The 26471-nt window shown below is 38.7% G+C and overlaps 3 protein-coding genes across 3 annotated transcripts; 1 reads left to right on the top strand and 2 right to left on the bottom strand.

Moving 5' to 3' along the window:
* Nucleotides 1–747: 747 nt before the first annotated feature.
* Nucleotides 748–3235, bottom strand: LOC144350292 (uncharacterized). Its single transcript, XM_085507573.1, has 3 exons — nucleotides 2830–3235; nucleotides 1233–1392; nucleotides 748–1028 (listed from the first exon to the last, which is right to left on the bottom strand). The coding sequence occupies exons 1-3, from the start codon at nucleotides 3233–3235 to the stop codon at nucleotides 911–913; spliced, it is 684 nt and encodes a 227-aa protein (XP_085363699.1). The 3' UTR covers nucleotides 748–910.
* Nucleotides 3236–6182: 2947 nt separating this feature from the next.
* Nucleotides 6183–8712, bottom strand: LOC102808134 (uncharacterized). Its single transcript, XM_085507726.1, has 3 exons — nucleotides 8273–8712; nucleotides 7577–7657; nucleotides 6183–7218 (listed from the first exon to the last, which is right to left on the bottom strand). Exons 1-3 carry the CDS (start codon nucleotides 8667–8669, stop codon nucleotides 6923–6925), a joined length of 774 nt encoding a protein of 257 aa, XP_085363852.1. The 5' UTR covers nucleotides 8670–8712; the 3' UTR covers nucleotides 6183–6922.
* Nucleotides 8713–22264: 13552 nt separating this feature from the next.
* On the top strand, nucleotides 22265–26089 carry LOC144350239 (uncharacterized). Its single transcript, XM_078008497.2, has 3 exons — nucleotides 22265–23516; nucleotides 23987–24493; nucleotides 24669–26089. Exons 1-3 carry the CDS (start codon nucleotides 22265–22267, stop codon nucleotides 26087–26089), a joined length of 3180 nt encoding a protein of 1059 aa, XP_077864623.2.
* The last annotated feature ends 382 nt before the right edge of the window (nucleotides 26090–26471 follow it).

Here is a 26471-nt window from a genome sequence, read left to right on the forward strand (position 1 = left end):
AGGTTGAGCTGAAACCTTCGGAAATATATTTTCTGCACGATTCGATACACTGTCTGTTTAGTGACGGGAAGCCTATGCATTTCATTTATTAAAAATAATATTTACTACAACAAACGTATTGTTTTTGTCAATAATGTTTTTATATAATTAAGAAAATACTTGGTGCGGCGATATTTTTAATATTGTGCACCAACTATCCTTCGAATCGCAAATGTCAAAATGTTTACGGTTCACATGTGGACTAGACGAGTGATGGTGTTGGAGTGAACGCACATATGTGTAGTCTGTTCATCGCACCTACACTATAGGCGAACACATGTTTACGGTTCACATGTGGACTAGACGAGTGATGGTGTTGGAGTGAACGCACATATGTGTAGTCTGTTCATCGCACCTACACTATAGGCGAACACATGTTTACGGTTCACATGTGGACTAGACGAGTGATGGTGTTGGAGTGAACGCACATATGTGTAGTCTGTTCATCGCACCTACACTATAGGCGAACACATGTTTACGGTTCACATGTGGACTAGACGAGTGATGGTGTTGGAGTGAACGCACATATGTGTAGTCTGTTCATCGCACCTACACTATAGGCGAACACATGTTTACGGTTCACATGTGGACTAGACGAGTGATGGTGTTGGAGTGAACGCACATATGTGTAGTCTGTTCATCGCACCTACACTATAGGCGAACAAATGTTAAATATATTTTATATATTAAAAACTGTATTACAAAATGTTCGCTGGAATTTTTTAATTATGAAAATATTGAACATCAAGTCTGAATTGTGTATTTAGAATAGTTCATCAATATTATCTAAAATACAAACTGACATTCAAGAGACAACATTTACATAAGCATCAGCACGTAGGTGTTTCCATCTATTGTATTATATGCGTTGTCAGGAGCATTGACCTGTAAAGTGATGTGATCTGGCCTCTGGATTGGTTCCTGTGTGGCAGCTTGTGGACGAAGCCATAACGAACAAGTATTTTCGTAACAATTGCACTTCACGATGGCTATATATTGGATAGAAACATTAAGTTATAAGAAAAATAAAATAGAAAATTGATTTAGAGATTGATTTAGCTATAATTAATAATTGTAATTTTTCGTTTTTAACTCGTATCCTACCAGCCAGCCTCATTTACTTTTACGCTGTTTAATATTGTACCTCATTGACAACTAATATCCCTACGTCTTTATAATAAATAGGTACTCACTTTGAAATATACCTTTGCAACAATCTCTCGAACAATTTATTTAGCTCATCAAGTCTGGTCTCAAAAGATGAAAGATCAGTACTCTTATAATGGTGTCTGGGAATGTCGTAATCACTACTTTCTGCAATGTGCTCGTTAGTGTTAGTCCATTTGTCGGTGGCTAGAATGGATAAGAAATAAATAGTTAAAAGTAAATAAATATAACATATATTTCATTAAGAATACAAAAAAATGCACAACGCTGGAATAATAACAAAATTCATACAATGTTCTTTCAAAGAAAATTGTCTTGCACACGTTCTTTAACAATCATTTATTGTATACACCTTTGAGAATAATCGGTTATAGCTTCAACAAACTTTTACATATTTATTTGTTTGGCAACCCGTAAGATGTTTTCAAACTTGAACATGTAAATATGTGACATGGTAGTTTGCAATGACATGGAAAATGAGAAGTGGCATTATTTATTTTTAAAATAAAAACGAACATATTTTTATATTATTCTCAAAAGTGGTTCTCTGTTAAATGAATGAAACCTAAAACTAGGAAAAAATACGTTCGATTACTCGTTAAACCAAACAACTATGTAGTTACGTTAATGTTAAGATTGTGATCATCAAGGTTTTCATAAATATTATATGAGCATTATTGTTAATTGAAATAATAATTGTTGTTAAATCTTGTATACCACCGTTAGAGGGGGTATACATGAAAAACAGTACAGTGAACTACACGTCATTCGAATGGTAACAAAGCAGTCATCTCTGATATATATTGCACTCGTACACTATAGCAATCCGCCTGACAGGAATGGAACTAGGTCGATGTCAAAAGACGGAGGGAATACGTGAGTTTCTATCATATATTCCGTACGTATTTCTGTTTTTGCTTTCAACTAGAGCATAAAAAACGTGACTGCTGTAATTAATTGGCGATGACGATTTTCAAAACCCTTGAAGTTGGGTATTGCTATGACTGGTTTACTCAGACACAGTGGACGAAACAATCACCGTACTGCTCGTCGAACATACTTTGGTTTAACGTCATAATATAGCAGGTCTTTTAATGGCGAAGTATGGGTGGACTTAGAAATTTGTATATAATATATAAAATTCAAAAACATTGATCATTTCGCTGCAATTATAACCGAACGGTTCAATCGCCTCAACAACAACGACACGCGTGCTTGAGCATTCACACAAATGAACAGTCATAGAACTAGGTCGACGTCACGTGATAAGGGGCGTCATCGCGATTATGGAATTCCCCATCGTGTTAAAATTTCTATAAATAGACGGCTTATAGTTTAAAACTCGCATGTATTTTAAAAATATTTCCTCATATGTTTAATGTTTGATAATAATAAATGTTGCAATAAAGCAATGACATTTAGTTAAATGTCTAATTTGTAAGGCACTTTAGCCGACATTCGAACGATTTTTACTTGAAATATATAGTATTTATATATGATACGTAGTATCTGTTTTGGGCTGGGCAGTCCTGCATTACGTACTCAGGCACTTATATTTATATACTGTATATTCTATCAGCCAAACACCTGTCTAAAACTCCGGTCCATTATTAAGATACTCACTGTGTCGGTTCGAGGTCCTCGATTTGTTTATGATACACGTTATCTTGTTATCAAACTCAGGGTCGTCACGTATTGCTACAGATGTTCCTCCATTTTGGGTGGTGTTCTTTTTCCGTAGCACGCCTGGTTTCACTCTCGCTACTTCCCAAGCAGTTATACGGTTCAGAACTCCTAGACGTTCAAGTCTTTTGAAAATGTAAAGTCTTCTATTCCCGGCGTATACTCGCCATTTACCGCTGTTTTCATCTTTAAACACGGCAATTGTTTCGTCAAATGACGATAGATTTATTCTCCTGTACAACAATTCCCTGAACGTATCCAATAAATGCGTTCCGTTTTTGAAACGACAGGCTATTGAGTCGTGCAAGTAATAGATTTCCGACGGTTTCAACTCAACCTCCGACATGATTGATACAGTGAAAGCAACATCAACGCATCGGTGAATCAAAATGTAAGTAATACACATGTGCAGTGGGAACGGGGAAATACAGGAGCGTCATATTTCTCACAATGACTCATTTGTTCTGCACACTGTTCTCTTAGTAAATATTTCCCTATTCGACGCAGCGCCTTCACAACTACCAAGTAAGTGTGTAAAACGCACCCACACAAGTCACGGAATAGTGGGGCAAGTAGAAATTTATAACTGTGCGAACTCTTCAACGGGAACTTGCTGTTACCTCACAACGATAAACTCGTGTATGAATGGTAATGAATGACAGATCTATATTCTGTACTACAATGATATGTTTTTGGAAGGACAACACGCATTTATTATTAATCTGAAACAAGTGACAGCAGCAGTATTGTGACAAATGACGGAATATACAGATTACACCGTTGTTGGTGTTATTTCAGTGCCGTTTAATGGCCACCTAATCTCACAGTGCTTTAAACTATTGTAAGGATAATGACCAGGAACTTATATTCCTCACAAAAACTGCCGAATGCAATTATATTTTCGATTATTTACAACAAATCATTTAACGACCGCCTTACTACGTACTTTGGTTTATGATATTTCATTGTTAAATATACAAATACATGACACTTAAATACACCCTATTCAGAAACTATTGTTTGTTTTTTGTTGGTGAGCACGGAAGGTCGACAGGAAGGGAGGTGGCAACCTCATTTTAGGCTGTCTACATCGGTATTAATATATTTTATATGGGATATGCAGAGAGGATGGGAGCCTTTCTCACCTCTTACATATATGCGGCACAGCTTGTGTTGTTTGTGGAATACAGTGACCCGGTGAATTTACAGTGTCATTTTTGGGTGAGCGCCCTTTTTTGACAACACAGACCGATTGTCGTATTATTTGAACTCTAGGTGCCCTACCGCAAACGTCAATTCTGATTTAGTAGTTAGAAATGAGACAAACAAGAGGGGTTGTTAGCGGATGTAATACCTGTCTGGAAGAAATTAGCATATTTGGCGAGGAAAGCAGTTGCTACGTAATATATCCACGTGACAGGATAATTCTCCCCATCACATAATGACGGATTTCATTTGCTATATATATATATATATGGTAGGGAATCCTTGTGCTTTCTACATTCAATCATTGTCGTTGCCGGAGATTCATATTTGTATTCGTTTTTATATTGCTATTATTATTCTTATTACATGTCATTTCGCTATAGTTAATTCGTTTACCTTTCGCATGAACGATTGCTCTTAGTAATTCTCGACCAATTAGAATCATTTAATTTCAGCCAATCAATTTACTCTGTGTTGTATCTTTTTTCTCCCGCGTATCTTACATTAGTATTTCCCGCTTTGTTCATGTGTTAAATGTTTCTATGCCAGTTTGTTAAGCAATAAACCATACCGTGTTTTTTTGCATCTACATCATTTGACTGTTGTTTATTCTGCGATCAAGTACAACCGAAGCCCACTACTGTATCCCCCACAATCATTGTGTAGATTTAACTTAATTTAAAAGGTTTCTAGTCCAGCCGGGTGAAAATATACTTGATGCAAAGAAATGGATTTACCCAATATTTGCTCTTATGGCTCTCTAAATTCGCATTTTAAATTGATAAACTTGACATTGCACAAATTCTTACATATATGTACATGTATTTGACATATATTACACAGTGTATACAATACACAACATAACGGATTGTTCAGAGGCTAAACATTTTAAAATTAATTTCCTGCCATATATGGGTTAGAATATGATGTTTTATTAAAACGAAACGCAATTCACAGTTGACAAAGTTCAATAAGACATAAAATACATAACAATAAAAAATTAAATCCCATGAAAATAGGTTAATAGAGCTCATAGACATGTAGCGCTTGACGTTACGATGGTTACAATGTAAAACGTGTGCCCCCACTACATTGTCATCATGAAAATTATATATTCTTATTACAAGTCATATTACTTATATCGATTCAATTAAAACATGTGGAAAATGTGCTGAAATTCTTACTTTAGTTAAAGTTAATCTGTTTTTATTCTTAATTCCACTAATTACAGATATATTTCACAAATCTAAGCCAAATAGCGTCAAATAACGTCAATCACGTGACTGTCGTTGATACTCATGTTCTATTATGTGGACGGTATATGGAATAGTATATTTCTGCTTTGTGTATTTGTGTAACTATTTGGGATGATGGATTTTCATCGATAAACTGGGCTACCAAGAATAGTTGTATTGTATATTTCGAAGAAACTAGTGTTTCTGATTTAACTTAAACTATTTAAAATTCATATTTCTATCAGTGCAGTATAATACGTTACTTCATTTGTACGTTATTTATTTTCACATTAATTGACTTCATGAACATGATCTGAATTCCGCCATGTTGATTATACTTTCCGAAAATATTTGTCATATGTAACATGAGTTTTTTCAACTTTCAAATTGTAGTATACAGAATAAAATGAAGAAAAAAAAATATTATTAGCAAATATGATAGTAAGTACAATAAAAAACATGTGTCGATTAGTAGTATTTAGATTTGTTGAGCCTCCGCTCTCTGATACAGTTCAGATTTAATATCTAAGATGGATATAGCCATTCTCAGGCTCCATTCAGCTACGAAATAAACGTTCAGTCGACTCAAATGCGGCTGGCATGCGCCACTGAAATTAACTTTTTGCGAAGTTCGAAAGCCGTTTTGAATGTGGTAGTTCAGCTAAACATTCATTTGCCTGTGCTTGCTCCTGCAAATTGAACTACTCAAGTTCGTCCATGCAAACCGACGCTCTGATTCACCACGGGACGGATGTTGTGCATCATCACTGAAAAGTGTGACACTCTGCTACCCGCTCGTTTAGTTTCACCGTGCGACTCGTATAACAGACTTAGATTTTGAACTGTTGAGGGTAATGGTGATACAATCAGGATATTTATTCGTGGAGACATCAGATACAGTGATGATACAGTGAAGTGTAAACTTGGTTTCCAGGCGATGGCTTTATAGCCACGCCTAGAGACAGACCTCTCGTATAACCTCCGCTCCCGTATAACCTCCGCTCCCTCTTTCTCATCAGTCCCCCTATTTATAAGTGAAACCACGTGATATCGTGACGTCACTACGACGCCTAGCACAAGTCAACGTGATTGGTTAGAACTTACTAACATGCCAAATAAGGAGTGCTAGACAGTATGGTGACGTTTGACACGGCGTGTATAAAAGTGTTAATATGGTTTAGGCTTTAAACAATACATTAGATATTACATATAGGTGTAGGAATGTGAACATTAACGTAATAAGCATGGGAAAGTTAACACGTATTGACATAGACAATTGAATGCAATTGTCATGTCATACGTGTATGCGGGTACCACATCAGATTGGTGACACTCGTTTCGTTATAACTATTAAATTCCAGCCTGTTTTAATTCTGAAGATAAGGTGACACGCTATACGAAATGAGTTACGCAATTATTTGAATATTGGTATAAAACATAGAATTTACAAATCCACCAAATTACAATTACCTAATGAAACACAAGATGGTGTTATATATAATAAATAAATTAAATCTGCATCCCGTCTAGCTTTTTTTTCTCTCTAATAGGCGAATTTTGGTTTGTGTACGAATACTTGTGTACAGTATTTTTCAAGTTGATAACCCGAAATACAAACCGACGACCAGAACAACAATTACAATGAAAATCAACAAAATCGAAATAAAGCAACATGAGCAGCAGCTCTTATTTGTTTCCACGTCTTGCACTCTATATGCGTTGGAGTGGTCAATGAGCTGTAAAATGGTGTGATCTGGCCTCTGGATCGGGTCACGTGAAACAACTGGTAGGCCATGAGATGACAGACCATGACGATTTCGCTGCATTCGACTGCCGTATCGACTAAACTCAGAGATGTGTTTGTTGGTTTTAGTCTGTTTGACGGTGCCTGTAGAATGGATAGAGTCTCGGAGTAAGTTACAAGTAAACAAAAATAAATAAAATCAGTGTTTGTAATGAGAATGCTGCAAGACAAGTTGTTCATAGCAAATAAAAAAGGCTCCTTCTAAACTCATACAAGTTCTTTGCAAAAACACTGCTTTTTACACATATTGGCACAAAAAAATCGATAGTATCATCAAATTCCCTCTACCTAAATATTTTATAAAATTATAAATCGCTTTGGTCAACCCTAAGATGTTTCCTTGAACTTGAACGTGCAAAGGCACGCAGTTACCAATTATTCACAAGGCACTATATAATAATAATAATAATATAACGTCATTTACTTGAGAAACGGGTCTTACCTGCCATTGTATGGACATTGGTAGGGACATTGTCCATCTCTATGTTCCTATCTAGGTTCTGGATTGGTGCACGTGGAGCAACTGGAAACACAAACAAATATAATATTCATGCTGAAAATGCCATAAGCGGTGATGTAGTAAGGTTTAATTATCATACCAAATTAAAACTTAATATCTTATGATTGTGGATCCGTACGTGTTGTGCTATTGCCGGAAGGAATATTACCAATGAATGTACTTGTGACTTGGAATGATAACATCGTCGTAGTTGATCACATGATATATTAGGATTTAGATATGTTTGACTAATTTGAAACACTTTCTCCGATTAACCTGGTATGCAGAAACATGAATGGGACTCAATGATAAAAGCGAAGGATTTGAATAGTCAGACTCCTACGCCTCTATAAGGTATATTTTCAAACCCAGCAACCACCGATTTGACAAAAACCTAAATAAAATAAAATCAAGTCATGTCCTGTTATGCTACGTAAGCCGACAGTCGGTCGAGGTTTATTCGAAGTATTGGGGACAAATATACGACGGTAAATACGTAGTGGTTATTTTGCGCTGCCTCAGTCATACAACATGTATTCAGGAGCCTAGTAGGTATTTCTAGAATGTCTTCAGAACAATGGATATACTCGAACCCTAAAGACCTCCTTAACAACGTCGACCTACTTTCAATGTACTCACCCTGTCTCGTGGAAGTCCTCCATTCATTTATGATGCGATTGATCTTTGCGTTGAACTGAGGGTCGTTACGTATTTGCACTGATGTTCCTCCATTCTGAGTAGTCTCCCTTTTCCTCCAGGCGTCTGGGTCCACTCTCCATACCTGCCATGCTGTTATATAGTCAACAACTCCTAGACGTTCCAGCCTTCTAAAAATGTATAGTCTTCTATTCCCGGCGTATGCTCGCCATTTTCCATTTGTGTTATGCACAGCAATCTTTCGAATCAGGGATGGGTTTATTGTCTTATACAGTAATTCCCTGAATGTATCTAATATATGCGTCCCGTCTTGAAAACGACAGTCTATTGAGTCGTGCAGATAATATATTTCCGAAGGTTTTAATTCCACGTCTGGCATGATCGTTTCTTCACAGTGTATTGAATGTAGCAGATGGTAAACAGTAGCGGTGGGTCATTTTCCAGTTAATTCAGTACGGTTAATTTAGTCAATGTTTCCATGAATTTAGTACGGTTTCTTTAGAACTTGTCTATGTAACCCAATCATTTTGTGTGCCTATAATGTAGGTATTACGCAGTAATTTAGTAAATGAATTTGTATTTACCAAACCGTCTTAGCACAAAATTGCAAACTGTTTTATAACATTATACAATGTATTAATTTATTACCAAACGCTTCAGCGTGGTATTAAGAGTTTGTTTTCAGGGGTGGGTGATACCAAGGTGGGAAATGGATGCACATATGGGGTTAATTCCTTGAATTGCAATATAGAGGGTTCAGGCTGAAATACAATATATAGTGTTTTCATGTTTCGTCTGATATTTCTGTGGTATTCTGCTGCTGTAAGTAATGCACGATTTGTTCCGAAATTCAGTATATTGTGTGTATTCCAGGGTTATTCGTTTTTTGCTGAAAACACCCCTATTTTTTAGTGGCAGAGTTTGAATAGTCTCACTCCCACTGGGAAATCTGCATTGTTGCTTGAATGTGAGTTAATTAAACACATTTTCCAGACCGGCGAAAGAGTATGCAACAGCCAATTTTAACAGCCTGTCACGTGATTTTAGTCTGAATGTCAACATGAACAGGCTAGTCCATTTTACGCAGGAGTAATTGGGAGTAGAATATGTGAGGGATAGTATCAACAGAGATGTGTATAGTGAAAAGTAATATCTATCCTTCATTTACATCTCTGAGCATTTCTGTTTTAGTATATTGGTTTGAAAATGTTGAACTTGCATGATTTGCAATGTGTTTTTTTAATGGGACTCCCCTATTGATCGAATCCCGGGTTTGAACGAGAACGGCACACCACGTGATTCGTTTGAATACAATGCTGATGGCAAACATGCCGTGTTACTGAGCTGCGGTACTCCACTGACGGGATGACTTACTGCATGCTACAACTTCGCTTGTGATGTTGCTTGTTAGCCATGGATTACATGAATCTTGATTACCAGTCAAATGTTGCTCATTTGACGTTGGTAATCTTTATTTGGAACTGAGTAACTTCCTGGTACTTCGTACTATGATAAAAATCAGTCAACATACATCAAGTTCTCACAATCGTAGTATTCCATGTGATGTACACCTAATATGCCAAAAATGTTGCTGAACGATTTGAACTGAATAAAAATAGCAGACGAAAATTTGTTTACAAAATAAAAATACTTCGGTTGCCAATGAAAACCGGTAAAAAACAAGCAATATGTTTTCGGCTGTTATCATGGAAGGGACATGAACGTGAAGCTAACGTCTGTTTATAACTAAAACCGGGCACCTGATACGAGGTTTGCAAAATAACATGGCAGTCATTAGAAGTCACTTTATTTTATTGTTAGGACGTATTCAACCGTTAAATGTATAATTTCCAATCGTTTTGCGATAGTATTTTCTAGATTGGAAGCAGCATTTACATTTTATTCAAAGTTCAAAGCTGCGTTGGGATTCCGTTGACAGTGGTAACAATGTCGGCGCCGGTGATCTCTTACCAGTGCGCAACGTAGCCAAAATAAAAGGCATGATCATTTGGGCACTGCTATTACAAGACTTTGGCTGTTGCCATGGTAGCGGTGGGTCAGGATTGTTTTTCCAATTAGTGATGGTACGACCTGCCTGTCAAGTATGAACCGTGACAAAATCAGCCAAGCCAAAAAAAAATCACAGAAGAGTTAAAAAGCCATTCCTGCTGAACAGTTACTTTAACTTCGGGGTCAACTTTCTCATTAATGAAAAAAGATATCAAAAATTCAAATAGTAACTTTTTGCCCACACTCCAGCCGAGGACAATGAGCTATGTCTGAGGTGTTGTATCACAGGGAGTTGGACAAACTTGTGTATTTTAATAAATTATTGAATAATAAAATGTTATATAACTTTTCTTTTACCCCCCTCCCCTTCCTGGTATCTATTTCAAGTATTTTTGTCAGGTTCAAATCGTTCACCAGCATTTTTGGCATGTTAGATGTACATCACATAGAATACTAGGATTGGGAGAACTTAATGTTTGTTGACCACCTGGAATCTGAGTTTTATAAATCTTGAAGGGCTCTCGGAAGATCCACCCGCTGCCTGGACCCGCAGTAAAATCTCCGATTAATATGGAGCCGCAACCATCAACATCGATATACCATGAGGTTTCTGCTGGCGACGTTGCGGCGTTACTCAGTTCCAAATAAAGATTACCAACGCCAAATTAGCAAAATTTAACCGGTAACCAAGACTCAGTCTATCCACGACAAGCAAGCAACATCACAAACGAGGTTGTAGTGTGCAGCTCACGAGTCAGCGACGACCGATTTCAACGAAAGTCATTCCGTCAGTGGAGTACCGCAGTTGCACGGCATGTTTGTCAATGTACAGATCTGTGGAGGAACTTTTAACTTCAACATCAACCGTGTATCGTAGTCGCCCAGTTTAAGTTCTGGTTCTGTCGTGGTCCCAACTAAAGGGCGACAGTCGTCGTGTCGCGTCCTGTTCGATATGGGACTCACAGCGACGTATACAACGCGTGTAAAATACATTGTTTATTTACATGAAATTCGAACACACGCTGTGCTACGACCACCGCGCTTAAACATCCACGAGTTATTTATTCGGACAATGACTTAAATTAGACGTCTGATTATTTTATTTTCACACGTACAGCGACACGCGTTCTACACTGACAAGCGTTACTAGGTCGCAGCACTGTCTTGGAGCATATTAATGGGCAATTGGGTTCCCCGATCTAAATTTCTATCCCGGTTTGTTGCACGTTCTTTTTTTAATATGAAATAATCAAATATGGGACATGTGTATAATAACAGAACCCCACACCCTTCCCGTGGCTTCGCTCGTGAAAGTACGGCAGCAGAATACACCGCATCACTCGTGAAAATAACTTCCATACGCAATGAAAGCCACGGGGAGGGTATCTGTCATAATACTTCATTATCACTGAAAACATTTTTCCCCTGAAATAAATTCCAGTGAATATGCCATTTCCCTCATACTATATTGAGACACAGCGCAGTGAAAATTAGATTCACATGTAATGCTTGAAAACATGTCAGCAAAAATAAATTAAGTGAAATTCTACGTGACTTCATAATAGTTGGAAATGAACACATTACACCCGACCCTACCACTCCATATACAATGTAAACCACACCCCAAAACATCCTTTCACCCACAGTTACTACCGTGTTTCACCAGTGTATTCTATTTGACGTCAGAAGAAATTGAAATAAACAAATTAATTATAATTTCAGCCTCTAGTTGACCACTGATTAAATAAACTACCTCGTCTTTATGTCAACTTGCAGTTATTCGTTGCCTACATCAGTGACTTCAAAATATATGTTTCAATCCCAGGAATTTCACTCGCTGTTAATTGCATGGGAGTGGCAGTCTTTAATGAATTTCTATTGTCATGTCAATTTCTTGCGATTACTCGAACATTAAGCTGTAACCACATACCGCCTAGGTGCTGTAATTAAGTCTTGGTGTAAGCACCATATGAACTATGAACAATGCATGTGAAGCCAGCTGTGGGGTATATTCAATCCTATAGATTTCTCATTGTTTGGTAACTATTTGCTGCAAATGCAACAAAAATCAATATAAAAAATATTACCCACACAGTATTCTACAGGTTACTTGTTTTGTATGTATAAGCTGCTCATCTATGCTTAATTGACCGTATTTATTATGTACAACTGTAGTTCTAATTTTTGATGTGTGAACGAGGTTGGATGCCTGTTTTTATGAAAACGAGGCTGTGGATAGAAAGGAGCGGTAGTGAAAGTTGATTTGGTCTCTGTGCTCGCTGTATAAATACTAGCTAAGTTGTATGTGTAACTTGATGCATCGATCGAAAAGCTAGGAAAGAACTGAGTCAGGGTGTTGCAGCCCACGGGCGAGTTGTTGTGCGAAGTTTGTGTTATTCCCATGCTGTGAAGAAGTCAGAGTAACTGTCGAACCAGTGTCGCAGCAACTTTGTGGACATTCAACGTTGGACTGTGTCGTCGATTATCGGATTGATGTGACTCGGGAACTGTCCGATTAAGCGGTGAGTGATCTCTTGAAAACTAGATCTCAATGAACTTGACATTCATCAGATCGTGATGCCTGAATCTTCGAATGTTGTTGTAATTCTCTTAGAGTGACTGTGTTCTCCGGCGCCGCCATTGCGTCATCGCCAATTATACGTGCCTCGTGGCCAGCGAATTTTCGGAACTGTACAGAACGTTGTGAACCAGTTGGCGACTTTTGATGTCGTGTGACATTGCTGTATATTGTTGAACATACCATATGTTTGTTTTGATATAGTTTTATTATTGTAGTATTATCATTTAATGAGAACTGACGATAGCGGTAAAGATATTGTGTTCTCGCTGTAGATTTTGTAAAGTAATTAGTGGATGGCGCGAGTCTGTTGTTTTTGCCCCAGTGATTTGGTTTTTTGAGTGACATTATTCTTTATTATTCATGTTTTGGCGGTTTGGCAATTGCTCCGAAACCATCGCTGTGAAAATTTCAGCTGTACTTTGGATAGCGGTACTTTTGGACGCTACCATTTCTTGGGATGGGGACATAGCATAGACTCTACTATCCACTTCTTGCTGAATTTTTCTGTGAAGTACCAGTGTACTTTCTGTAGCGGTTAGCCGCATATGAATCATATTGTTTAAGCATAATCTAGATTTATTTAATTGTGCGTAGACTCCCTGTATTTTACGTTGTTGAGTTTTAAACATTTTAATGAGTTTTAGAGATACATGTTTTGTTCTTTTAGCAGAGCTTATGTGCATTTCTATGTAGTAATCTGTGTTTCATATTAGTGCAACTATAAATATTGCTCTTCTTTAAGATAGTGAGAGGCTGTGACCGGTTAATACGGTGCATGTGATTATAATTAGGGACTGTTCAGATGATATTGGATATTTTCATAGTTTTGTTTGTGAGTATTAATGTAACATTTGATGTATTGCACAGATCTTGTTGGATTAATAAGGTTAATGCAATTTGGTTAGTTTTAGCTAAATAGACCCTGTGTATAGGATAGCTAGGTCATGCTGGATTAATACATGTACATTGTTTTGAGCATACATGTATATCAGGTTGTTGTAGTTTAATATAGTTAAGTGAATTATTTGTACGATTAGGACTGATATAGTGGTTAGCTTGCTGGCTGATAGTCTAGTCAGTGAGTTGTATTGACCAAACTTAAGTCAGGTTAAAGTACTTATTGTGTGCATTATAGTTATCGAATGTTGTTAATGTTAAATAGAGAGAACGAAGCATCGGTTGTTTTGGATGGTGCTTGTTGAGTCAGGGATTTCTCTTCGTATTGTATTAAAGTATTTGAAGTTTATACTGGTCAACCATTGTCAGCACCTTGTCTGTATGCGTGCGTGTTTCTCCACCCTGTGGTGTGTTAATGTTCGTTGTATACTGACTAATCAACACCACGGACCCTGCCCCACGGATTTTAAATTGTGGCATCGACTCTCGTTGGCAAACAGGCCCCGGTGAGAGAAGTGTTACATCTATATGCAAGTAACCCATACACGTACACAATACATGTATGTTAACATAACATGAAAATGGCGAGCAGCTAAAAAAATATGTACGTCAGATATACGTAATAATTATTCGTCAAAACACTCGCCGTACATAATTATACAACAAACACACCAGCAGAAAGGCTTGGTTGTTGTTTCTAAGTTCAGTAATATATGTTGTGCATTTGCAATGAAACCACGCATGGATATATCGCCAGCAATAAGCCAAAATTTAGAAAATTGGAGTTATTATTGTGTTTTTGGAATATGAATAATGCTTATTGCAGAATAGATATTCCTATAGACTGCGACCCTTCATTTCAATCGCCGTCCGTTCCTGCCACTCCTTAAGAGAGACAGATCCTAAATAACAAACTATACGACAGTGGTAATTGAGGTAAGATTAATTACCTACGGTTTCAGCGCAACCGCCCGTCAACCAGCCATACGACTGTCACTTCACACTGACGTAGTATTGAATCCGATTGGAAAAGTGGACATGCGCAGTGCAGGACGGCAATATACCGATGAGTCAGTATTTCGGAGAATGGCGTAGTTACTCTGTTGTATGGGCCTGACCACATTTCTACTTACATCAGAAGACAAGAATAGTTGTAATCATATTTTTAGTTTCAGAAATCTGTATATAATTTCTCGTCATTGAATACGAGTTATTTCATAATTTTCATTGTTATTTTATTTTATGTAGCATCGCTCAAACTATAGTTTGAAACTCAATAATACTGTCACTATAGTTTAAAATGAAAAAAAAAGCATGACAGCTGGTTTTATGATGCTGCATAAAATGAAAACAGGAATGACGTGGTAATGACAGGTATTGTATTGTATAATTTTCAAATATTTTGTATCGTTTCTCACCATTTGGTTTTTTGACATATACATAACTGCCACATGGTGTGCATAATGGTGTACATAATTAATTCCATAATTTACGTAAATAAACTTTATTAGAATAAAGCATATCTCATTGGCAAGCAGAGGCCTAAAATAAGTTTGCCTTGTGTTCTGTTTCGCCAGACTTTGTTTCACGCTGTCAAAATGGAACACTGACACAAGTGGGAATTTCCACACTTTATACTGTAGATGAAATTTATATTTCAAAAAAAATAACATGCATATATTTGCTTTCGTTCTTTGGTCAGAGAATGATGCAAAATTTATTAAAAACTTGAGTAGGTGTAGATAACACCTTACTTGGCACAATGTTGCAATTGAACAAAACAGACTACAAACAGTTAAGTTGTAGATGAACCATACGCCAGCATAGTGAAACAGTTTCCACATGAAACATAGCTAAACTCTAAGTGCTAATTGAGGTTTAAATTTCATGGCCAACTTTCCTGCATCCTTACTTGCATCATTAACCATAAAGATTTAGCAAACATTTCGGATTGGGTTGGAATAGCTATACAAATGAAAAATTAATTCGTAGTCACGTGATCAACTGATCTCACAAATGATAACGTCCCACAGACGGTAATAGTACGAAATAGTGTGTGCATTTTTTTCGTGTCTTTGTCTGAATGTCGTTGTATAAGTATTAAACCATACCCCGTATTCGTGCAGTGTTAATGATAACAACCAAATAATCAGCGAGATGTAGATGGCATCCAGCCTTCGCTCTCGTAACTAGATGCAGATCATACCTGTGAATGTTACTCGTGCAATTATCTTAACATATTACTTATTCAGAAACCGGTTTCCCCAGGTATATAAATAACTAGGTGCACCAATTGACATTCATTCATTCAATTCATCTGCATATAAACAATTCTGCAGGAAATTAATGTAAGTATTATTTTAACATAAATAACTGTTTAACGTTGTTTAAACATTTTTGGTATGTTATCAAATAATAAAAGCCACTGTTCAAAACGTCAAGTTATTTTGATTACTTACCTACCAAATGTTATCGACTATAACAATTACTGTGCCCAGTTCTCTGTAATCCGAAGGCGTGTGTGTGTGTAGGGGGGGGGGATTACGTTATTAACAATGGAATCCATCCGTTCTAAATCTGTTAAGGAAATCAATGTGACAGTCTTGAGGACTGCTTCCTACAATGCTTTCTGTACTATCAGTCCACCATTCGATGTCTGTAACACAGATATACTTAATTGGAGAATACAAATACAAAATATGCTAGTAAAGAATGCAACGACAAATACTGATAAGGGTTACAAACAAAGTAGTCGCATCGCGCATTGTTCAATGAGTCCCGTGCGACTGGAACAACGCGTTTGAATGAAATGCACTGTCTCGTAGTGTACATGGCATGACCGAATAACATCTCTGTAGTAGGACGTCTCTCGTCTTAAAACAATAAAACAGCAACATTATTAGTAATTTGCCATGGATTGGTTGGTGGTTACTGATGACGTCTTCTTTGTTTAATGATCGTACATGCACAGACATGAAACGACTGTGAAAATTGCACACAAGCATCTACACAGATGACATTTTCCTTTACTGGGGTCATATTACTCCTTGTTCGACTGCCCGAGTAGTTACGTGCGGTGTAGCCTCCTGAAACTCTGGAAAACAACATCAAACCCACGGCACGGTGTTTAATTAACGTATTACAAGTCGTACGATTATATTCATAAATAAAAGATACAGTTGACCCAAACAACCTCGGCTGATTGTCACCCTGTCTGGACGTCGTTCTTAATTGATTAATGATGCAAGTGACCTTTTCATCGAACTTTGGGGGGTGCGTTGAAATCAAGTTGAAACCCTTTGTGTCAGCAAAATTTGCTCATCAAAAATACAGAAAATATCGGTTTAGAGAGTCTAGATTTCAAAATTGTTAAGAGGAGCATGCCCTCGGACCCCCTAGTAAGGCCTTCGGCGCAAGGTAGGTGAGCAGACCTCACCCCCTCATGCAAAATTTCGTACCGTCGCTACTTTACGCAGTTATATGTTCCATAGTGCCAAAGCCTTCCAGTCCAGTTTTCTGAAGACCTATATCCTCGGCGTGTGCTCGACATTTACCGCTGTTTTTATCGTTATGCCCCTCTCTAAAATCTTAGCCTATATAGGTGAGCGGCCAGACCCTGATTTTCAAAAAACTAATCTCCCCCTTGTAAAGAAAGTTGTACTATAATGTTCTATAATTTTTATTAATCTTTGATGTTCAGGGATGGTTTTTTAGGATATTGTCCTCGTTGCAGGTGTACGGTTGCCATGGAAACGCCAATATAAACACACACCAAAAATACTTAAAATATGATTTGTTTTGCCACTACGTCATTGATACCCATCTATAATAGAGCATATCTGAACAAATGATTGGCTGTTTATATAATTGATTTCATCCAGATGACCATTTGTCACTTGATCGGTGCATAACAGCATTAGTGATTCGTGTTTTTCACTAAATAAAAGTCGTGGTAGGTCAGTTGAATGTAGTTGTTTTGTTGTATTTCAACATAATATTTCAACCATTTCTCTTCCCATATTATATTATATTATATTATATTATATTATATTATATTATATTATATTATATTATATTATATTATATTATATTATATTATATTTTAATGGGGTCGTGTTGGCATGTTTGTGTCACTAGGGAGAAGCTGAGGCACTTTATCAACAGTAGCCAGCATGATGAATCCTCATTAATCGAGTCCATGATAAGACACTGGCAGGTGGGTTTCAGTGACCACGCCTTCCCTTTGTCACAAAATACAAGGACAGCGGACGCGACGAACAACACGAGTAACAGGTTTGGACGCGACTTCTTATTATTTTTTGTTACGCTGTGTTTTTATAAATAGATTCGAAGGGTCTTGCGATCTTTGTAAATTTGACCATATATATTTGACGGGATTCATCCCACTCATTTACGTGGGTAGTAGTGAAAATATTCAACAACTACTTGACCCGGGCCTATGTTGTGTTCATAACACATAGATTCGAAGCACGCTGCTAAATTCAATTAAAAATATTGATTAAAATAATAATAAATGAAGTGTCATACTGTTTAAAACTAAATATATAAAATCATTAGTTGCACGAACTCTTATTTACCTTATACTTACACATAATTTAAAGTGGCGATTTCACATTACCCTGGCGTAACTACCTAATAGTATACATTGTATGACGTATGACGTTTATTTATTACACGATGCCTTGTCTGAATATTGTTGATTTAATTCTTGTTCCAGTGCTGTGCCATTAGGTATCTAAACTTTGGAATAGTATATTTCCTTTTAAGTGACTTTTTAAGTACATCGAGCCGGCTTTTATTCTTTTATAAAACATCGATTATTATCCTCGGAAATCATAAAAGGACATTGGATGTGATAATGTGATTGTGTCTACATCGACGCCAGGTGTATTATGTAACTTTATTTTAGCTGGAATTATTTGTTTGCATCATGAACCAATGCTAGATGAGGTTGATGAATAACTATAATTATAGTATTATCTTTTATATACTGTTAGTTATTATAGGGATCCTCCACTGACATGTATGTGGTTTTGTCCAGATTTGGGATAGAACGTTTCTTTTAAGTAATGAGGTTTGCTACCTTCGGAACAGACATCAACAAAACTTTTGTAGATTTTGTATTATGTGTCTTAATGTTTGTATTAAACCCAATACTGTTCTGTTATTCAGTTAATTATCCAGTGTACCATTATTATACATGCACAGCAAGCTTGCCACTAAATTTCTGTTTTTCAAGCTGAACGTTAAACTCTTACTCTGGTATCAGTTTAGAAGCCTGTATAATCAAAAATGATGCATTTAACTCATTTGTAGTTTAGAATTTTAACAAAGTATTCATTTATTGCCCCTATGGTTCAAATATTAAGGTTTCGGTTATCAAGATACCAGAAATTATTGAACCCCAAAACAGATCCTCTGGATTGTTCTGCACGCAAGGTACATTTTTGAAGATAAAAACAGTGTTTTGGACACAAATTTGAATATATACGCTGCAAAAGATAATTTTTATGAATACATTCTTACAAGCTTTCAGAAAAAATATAACTTCATGGGCATTGAACGTAATTTCCTCTGTTAATTATGTCTCAAACATTCCAGTTGTTAAATGTGATTTAAAAACATTAATGACATGTTTACCTGTACATAGCTTAAGTAAATGGCTGATTTTTCCACTTTGAACACTCGGAATTGAGGACAACATGCCAAACTTATACAACCATAAAGTAAAGAACATTTTAGGACATGTTGTACATTTCTTTACAGAGGGGGGATGATTAAACTTAAGCTAGTTAACCGCTCGCCTAATATAGAGTCGTGCGTATGATAAATTTCCCTACGTTTCAACTCCAACCTACTGCAATTGTTACAATAACGCAGTACATGTATTGCTTGTTTGCAATTGAGGTCATTGAACTCCAACACGTCTGATCTTGAGAACCAGCTTATGTTTATAGGTCATGTGCGACTATATTATTTGGCGTGTGTGTTCCTGTAACTCTGGCGTACGACACATACACAACCCGCAAATGTTGTGTATTTGAGGTAAATTCAAACACAAACATTGACAGGCAAAAGAGATAGTGGGAAGTCTGAGTATTATTTCCTTCAAATAAATAGCTTAATTTCCCGTCATGGGACTTGGTTAACCACGCAATAGCAATCAATATTTTATGGTGATAATATTAGAACATATCGCTGTTGCTACCCTCCTCCAGCGAATACTAGTGTCGCGCGGAGATCGAAAAATCCCATTTATTGTGCAATTATTGATCGATGTTTATACAAATGTTTTCATGTTCTAGTTCGTGTTTATAGTTACTTATACATGTTTCTCTGATTACGATCCGGCCTTTGGTCGCTGAGTTATAAGCATTACAAGTTTAGAAACAAACACAATCTTACCAGATTGACCATTTTAAAAGTCGGACCCATTGCGAACGTAGGAGAAGTAATCTCAACGATCACGCGCGATTCACGCAAAACACGCGTCCGACCGAAAGCACGTTTCACTTGTTAGTCTTGTTTTTTTTGTCTTGTACACAACGTTCATCCAGTTTCTCATTTTGACTGACTTTGCATACTGAGATTGTCTTGCTGTGTGTTAATAAGGGAAAGGACCTGTGCTGGACTTTATCCGTCCACAACATATGGTGCCGAGACCAGGATTATTGACACTTTTGTTCTTCGTTGTCCGGATACAATAATCTAGCTACAGCCATGACAAAGCTCAACCAACTAAGGAAGAAGCTGGACAAAGCTAGAAGGGTGCTTGTTAATGCACTAGAACCTGAAGAGGACTCAATTCGCACCTTCAATAGCCAACAAGACAAACCGTCAGTCTACGAACAAATAGCGAGTCGACTGTCGCGCCTACATCGACTAGAAGAAGACTCTATCACCGCGCATCGTGAATTGTACGACCACTTAGCAGTAGATGATCCAGAATTCGACGAGGTTATAAAGGATAACCAGGAACTGTCCAACAGATGTGCTCGGGTCGATTCGTTCGTCGAGAAACACCGAGTTGTTTACAATCAATCACAACAAAGTCGAATCAACGCCAGCGCGCGTAACCAGTCTCATAATTCTGCGGACCAACATGTTCAATTAACACCATCACTGACATACAGATCGTCTATGCAACTACCTAAATTGGAAATCCCTAAATTCAGCGGAGACACACTCGAGAGTGGAACCAGTTTCACGACAATTTCTCATCTGCGATAGACAGTGATGACCGATTATCCGAAGTTCAGAAACTCATCTATTTGAAGAGTTTCCTCACAGACGAGGCCAAACGGACAATAGATGGCTTACAAACTACACAAGCCAACTATAAAATCGCCTTCGATTTATTGAAAGAGCGCTACGGACAACCCAAGATGATTATCGACGCTCACATGCCGTCACTTTGGGCGCTACCGGCTCCGAACAACGATCCCACGAGTCTGCGACGCTTCCACGATGAGGTCAAGACTACGATGCGCGGTCTACGAGTTCTACACATGAACGAGAGCAGTTACGGAGCTCTTTTGATTCCCATGTTGTTGGATAAATTGCCAATTACCTTTCAACAACAACTCGCACACAATCACGGGGATGACGATTGGACACTCACCGGACTGACCGCTGCTATGCGAGCAGAAATACGAGCTCTCTCTGTCGGCAATAAATTCTCTACACTTTCCTGTGATGACGATGAGACTGATACAAAGTCTACAGTTGCCGCCTTCTACACAAATACACACGCGAAGAAACCCTACAAACCGAGAAAACCCGCCTATAAGCCGCCCGCTGAACGTAAATGCGTCTACTGTCAAGAAATGCACAACCCAACTTCATGCGTTAAAGTGGCCACCCCAGAACTAAGATTGCAGTATGTCAAAATCAATCAGCTGTGCTTTAACTGTTTGGGATCTCATAAAGCCAACTCCTGTAAGTCAAAGTATAGTTGCAAAATATGTAAGAAGCGACACCATACTTCGCTACATCGTCATAACAAACAATCGAACGACAATAGCTCAAACAATTCAGGCTCTGAAACTCCCCCTGTGAGTGTGAATTTTACCCGTGATTCATAGAAATTGGCGAACCGAAGCGATCGGTACTCGGGCGATCGTAATATTACACCGAGTAATCCCCCAAACCGTGTGTTGCTAAAAACAGCTACTATTCCAGTCTTTTACCGTGGTAAAATGGTCTACGCTACAGCTCTGTTTGATGAAGGAGCCGATCGTAGTTTTGTGACTCACAATCTCGCCCAAAGGCTTAACGCCAACGTACATTTCACTGAACAACTCAGATTGAATTCGTTCAACAACCCGGATGCCGAATGCAAATCCGTGCCATGTACTACGTTATAACTACATACTAGAGACGGACAGAAAAAGCCCATCGATGTTCTATACGTTAAGGAAATTTCCGATAAGCTCACTAATGTTGTGACAACCAATATTACCAACATGCCCCATTTGCGAGGATTAAATCTAGCCCAAAAACCGATGCCCAGCGAGTCTACTATAAGAATAGACATTCTGATTGGAGCCGACAAGTACTGGGACTATGTCCGTAATCATGTTATTAGAGGCCCGGGACCCACCGCCGTCGATTCCGTGTTCGGATATTCACTTTCGGGGCCTGTCGACCGAAACCACGTAACACGCGCCGCAGCATTCACTGGTCGAACACACGTACGAAATACGCGCTCCAATAGTGTAAGCGCGTTCCATTTCACCGCCGAAGTACAAGCACTACGAACTAGTCAGGTGTTAGACAAGAACATTGCATCATTTTGGGACTTAGAATCTATAGGGATCCGTGAACAAATCAATCAAGATCCAGTAACAGTTGGTCACACAGAACAGTACAAGCAGTATAGTCAAAACTGCTTGGACGTAGTCAATGGTCGATTTAGCGCCAAGTTGCCATGGAAACCAAATCACGATCCCTTGCCAACTAACTACTACGCAACTGAACAGCGCACGCGAAACATTGTACGAAAATTACCACGTGGCATTATTCAGGCGTATGATAAGGTGATTACCGATCAGCTGGATAAAGGTTACATAGAGAAAGTTGTACCGGACAATAACAATACAGGTCACTATCTACCGCATAGGGCAATAAAACGAGAAAGTTCTGCCTCCACCCCAATTCGTGTCGTCTATGATTGCAGTGCTAAATCTGGGGCCGGTCAACCGAGTTTGAATGATTGTTTAGAGATAGGCCCTCCCTTGTTGAACGATCTCACTGGTATCCTACTGCGCTTCAGAGCGAATCCGGTTGCCATAACAAGTGACATTGAAAAGGCCTTTCTACAAATTGGATTAAGTACAGAAGACCGCCAAAACACTAAGTTCTTATGGCTATCGGACATCAAAGACGTCAACAGCGACTTTTCTACTTATCAATTTTGTTCTGTTTTATTTGGTGCAAGTCCAAGCCCGTTCATATTAAACGCGGCCATTAAAACACTCATCGACAATAACACTGACGTACCAGCCGCGAATGATCTTCAACAGAACATTTACGTAGACGATGTCGTAACCGGGAGCACAAACACGAGTGAAGCCATCCAATACTATCACGATGCGACACAGTTATTGGCTACACGCGGGTTCAACTTAAGAAGTTGGAGTTCTAATGACGCTGCTATACGCGAACTCGCCGCCCATGATGGACGGGGAAAATCCGATAACCCCGTGACAGTTTTCGGTATGAAATGGGACACAAATCGCGACATACTACAATGTAAACAAATCGAGTTGCCTAGTAACGACCCACTGATTACCTAACGTGACATTGTTAGTTACACCGCTAGTTTGTATGACCCATTGGGTTTGTTGACGCCCGCGCATATCGCCGCTAAACGATTAATACAAACTTTATGGAAACAGAATCAACACTGGGACACTCCTATCTCTGATAAGTTACGCAACGATTGGGAAGTAATCGCCGAAAACCTCCACTCTGCCTCCAAGATAAACGTGAGAAGACGCTATTTCAATGAAACGGACAATACTGTCAACAACGAAGTTGAAATACATGCGTTCGCGGATGCGTCTGACAAAGCATACGGTGGAGTTGTATACGTAAAATCAGGAAATGAAACTTCGCTCGCCATGTCTAAGACACGCGTAACTCCAGTAAATACTATAACCAGACATTGACCTTACCAAGGTTAGAATTGTTGGGAGCCGTAATTGCTACGCGGTTGAGCAAATTTGTATCTACAGCACTGTCTACAAAGTATAATGTTGCAAAACAGTTTCTCTGGTCGGACTCACAGATCGTTTTGCGCTGGTTAAATGCACGCGGAAAACAGGACACTTTCACTGCAAATCGCGTAAGTGAAATCGTCAGTTTACCACAAGAGTTTAAGTACGTGCCGACCAAATGCAATCCAGCAGACCTGCTTACTCGCGGTATCACCTCCAAGGAATTGCGCGATTCTGAATTGTGGTGGAAAGGTCCTCCTTGGCTGGGAAATCGTGATTCTTGGCCAACATGCGAGTTGTTTGACAAGCCAAACATATCCGTCAATCACGTAGCATTGACACCAACTGAGGACATCGATTTCGCGCCGCTAGTTCATCAGGATATCCCCGCTACCTATGTCAACAAAGAATCAATGACGTCATCATTAGATAGAAGCCCCGCAGTGACGTCACGGACCCGGGAAAGCCTTACCCGTGAGAATACTGCATCTAGTCGGCAGTCACAATGCATCGCGCACCGTAAACACTAAGGAAGTACCTGTTGGATTACAATATGTGATCAATCTGGATGATTACAATAACAATTACAACAAACTTTTGCGAATTACTGCTTATGTGTTGAGATTCGTACAACTACTGAAATCGAAAGAGAAATGCACCCAAGATAAACCCAGTGCAACGGAATTAAATAATGCAGAAATACACTGGATTACTGACATTCAACATGAACGCTTTGCTGATATATTCGCGTCTACCAAAAATAACAATAAGAAATACGGTCATCTTAGTAGCCAACTGAAGCTATTTATCGCCGAGGATAAATTACTACGCCTAGGCGGTCGTCTTCAATACTCAGATCTACCTTATGATACCAAACACCCGATATTGTTACCACGTGATCATCAGTTAACCCGACTTATCGTACGAGCTACACATGATCGTATCATGCACCGCGGACCCCAGTCTACGGTTAACGCCTTGCGAGAAAGCTATTGGATAAATTCTATACGCCGCGTTGTGAATCACGTGCTCCACAAGTGTGTGGTCTGCCGGAAAGTCAGCGGACCAGCTTACGCAAAACCGATATCTACTCCGCTCCCAGAATGTCGGGTAACCGCGACACCTCCATTTCGAATCAGCGGTATTGATTATACTGGCGCCTTATACATGAGAAGCGCACCCAACAAAACAGTAACTAAAGCGTATGTTTGTCTGTTTACATGCGCGACTACAAGGGCAGTTCACCTTGAACTCGTACCGGACATGTCTACCCGATCTTTCCTACTAGCTTTTCGCCGATTCGCTGCCCGCCGCTCAACTCCATCAATGTTAATATCGGACAATGCTACTACATTTATTTCCGCAGCTCACGAACTGAGACGACTAATGAACGACCCCGAAGTTCAAGCATTGTTAGCGCATCACCGTACAATGTGGAAGTTTATCCCGAAACGCGCGCCATGGGTAGGCGGCTTTTACGAGCGTATGATTGGAATAACCAAATCAACTTTAAAGAAAGTACTGGGAAAAGCATGCGTGACGTTTGACGAACTGCAAACTATATTAACAGAGGTAGAATCTGTCATAAATGACCGCCCGTTGACGCACATCGCTAGCCACGCAGACGACTTGGTACCACTTACCCCATCTCACCTTATGATCGGGAGAAATGTATACAGTCTACCGTATGACGCGTCAAACCACCTGAGTGATCCTATCGCTCTAATTCATCATAATGTAAATCTTCGCTTTGAACATTTGGCAAAACTACAACGCCAATTTGGGAAAAGGTGGTCAGCCGAGTATCCCACCGCGCTCCCAGAACGCCACACTCACACCGCCGGAGGTGTGAAAAACAACACTATAAAAGTGGGAGACATTGTTCTCGTTCATAGCGACGCGGAGAAACGAGTGAATTGGCACATGGCAAAAGTTACCCGCTTACTACCCGGCAAAGATGGACTTGTACGTGTCGTCGAAATCAAGACCAAACTTGGAAAAACAAATCGTCCCGTTAATAAGTTGTATTTATTGGAGACGAGTCAAGTCGAAGAACAACGGACTATATAGCGCCATACAGTCGCCACCAACCGTCCCGGATGTCAACAATGAACAGCTGACTGAGGGAAATCCAACTATGACGTCACCAGTTACCGGGAAACCCCCGAACGAGAACGGTGTCCCAGAAGACGCAACTGAGCACAGAGCAGACCAAATGTCCCCCGCCAAGAATTCAAACACAACGCAGTCATCGCGACCACGGAGAGAAGCATTTGAAGTCGCCAACCTGCGTCTGATGTACAATAATAAATAAACTGACATTTATTCATTTCTCAATTACAAATATGAGTATATTGATCTCAGTTTGATGTTATTATGTTTGAAACTTCCCATACTATGAGCTATAGTATTACGTTAATGTTCATTTCATTGACAGGGTATTTGTTAATTC

Source organism: Saccoglossus kowalevskii, chromosome 14 (assembly GCF_978046115.1).
Source record: "Saccoglossus kowalevskii chromosome 14, keSacKowa6.1, whole genome shotgun sequence".
Classification (NCBI taxonomy): Eukaryota; Metazoa; Hemichordata; class Enteropneusta; family Harrimaniidae; genus Saccoglossus; species Saccoglossus kowalevskii.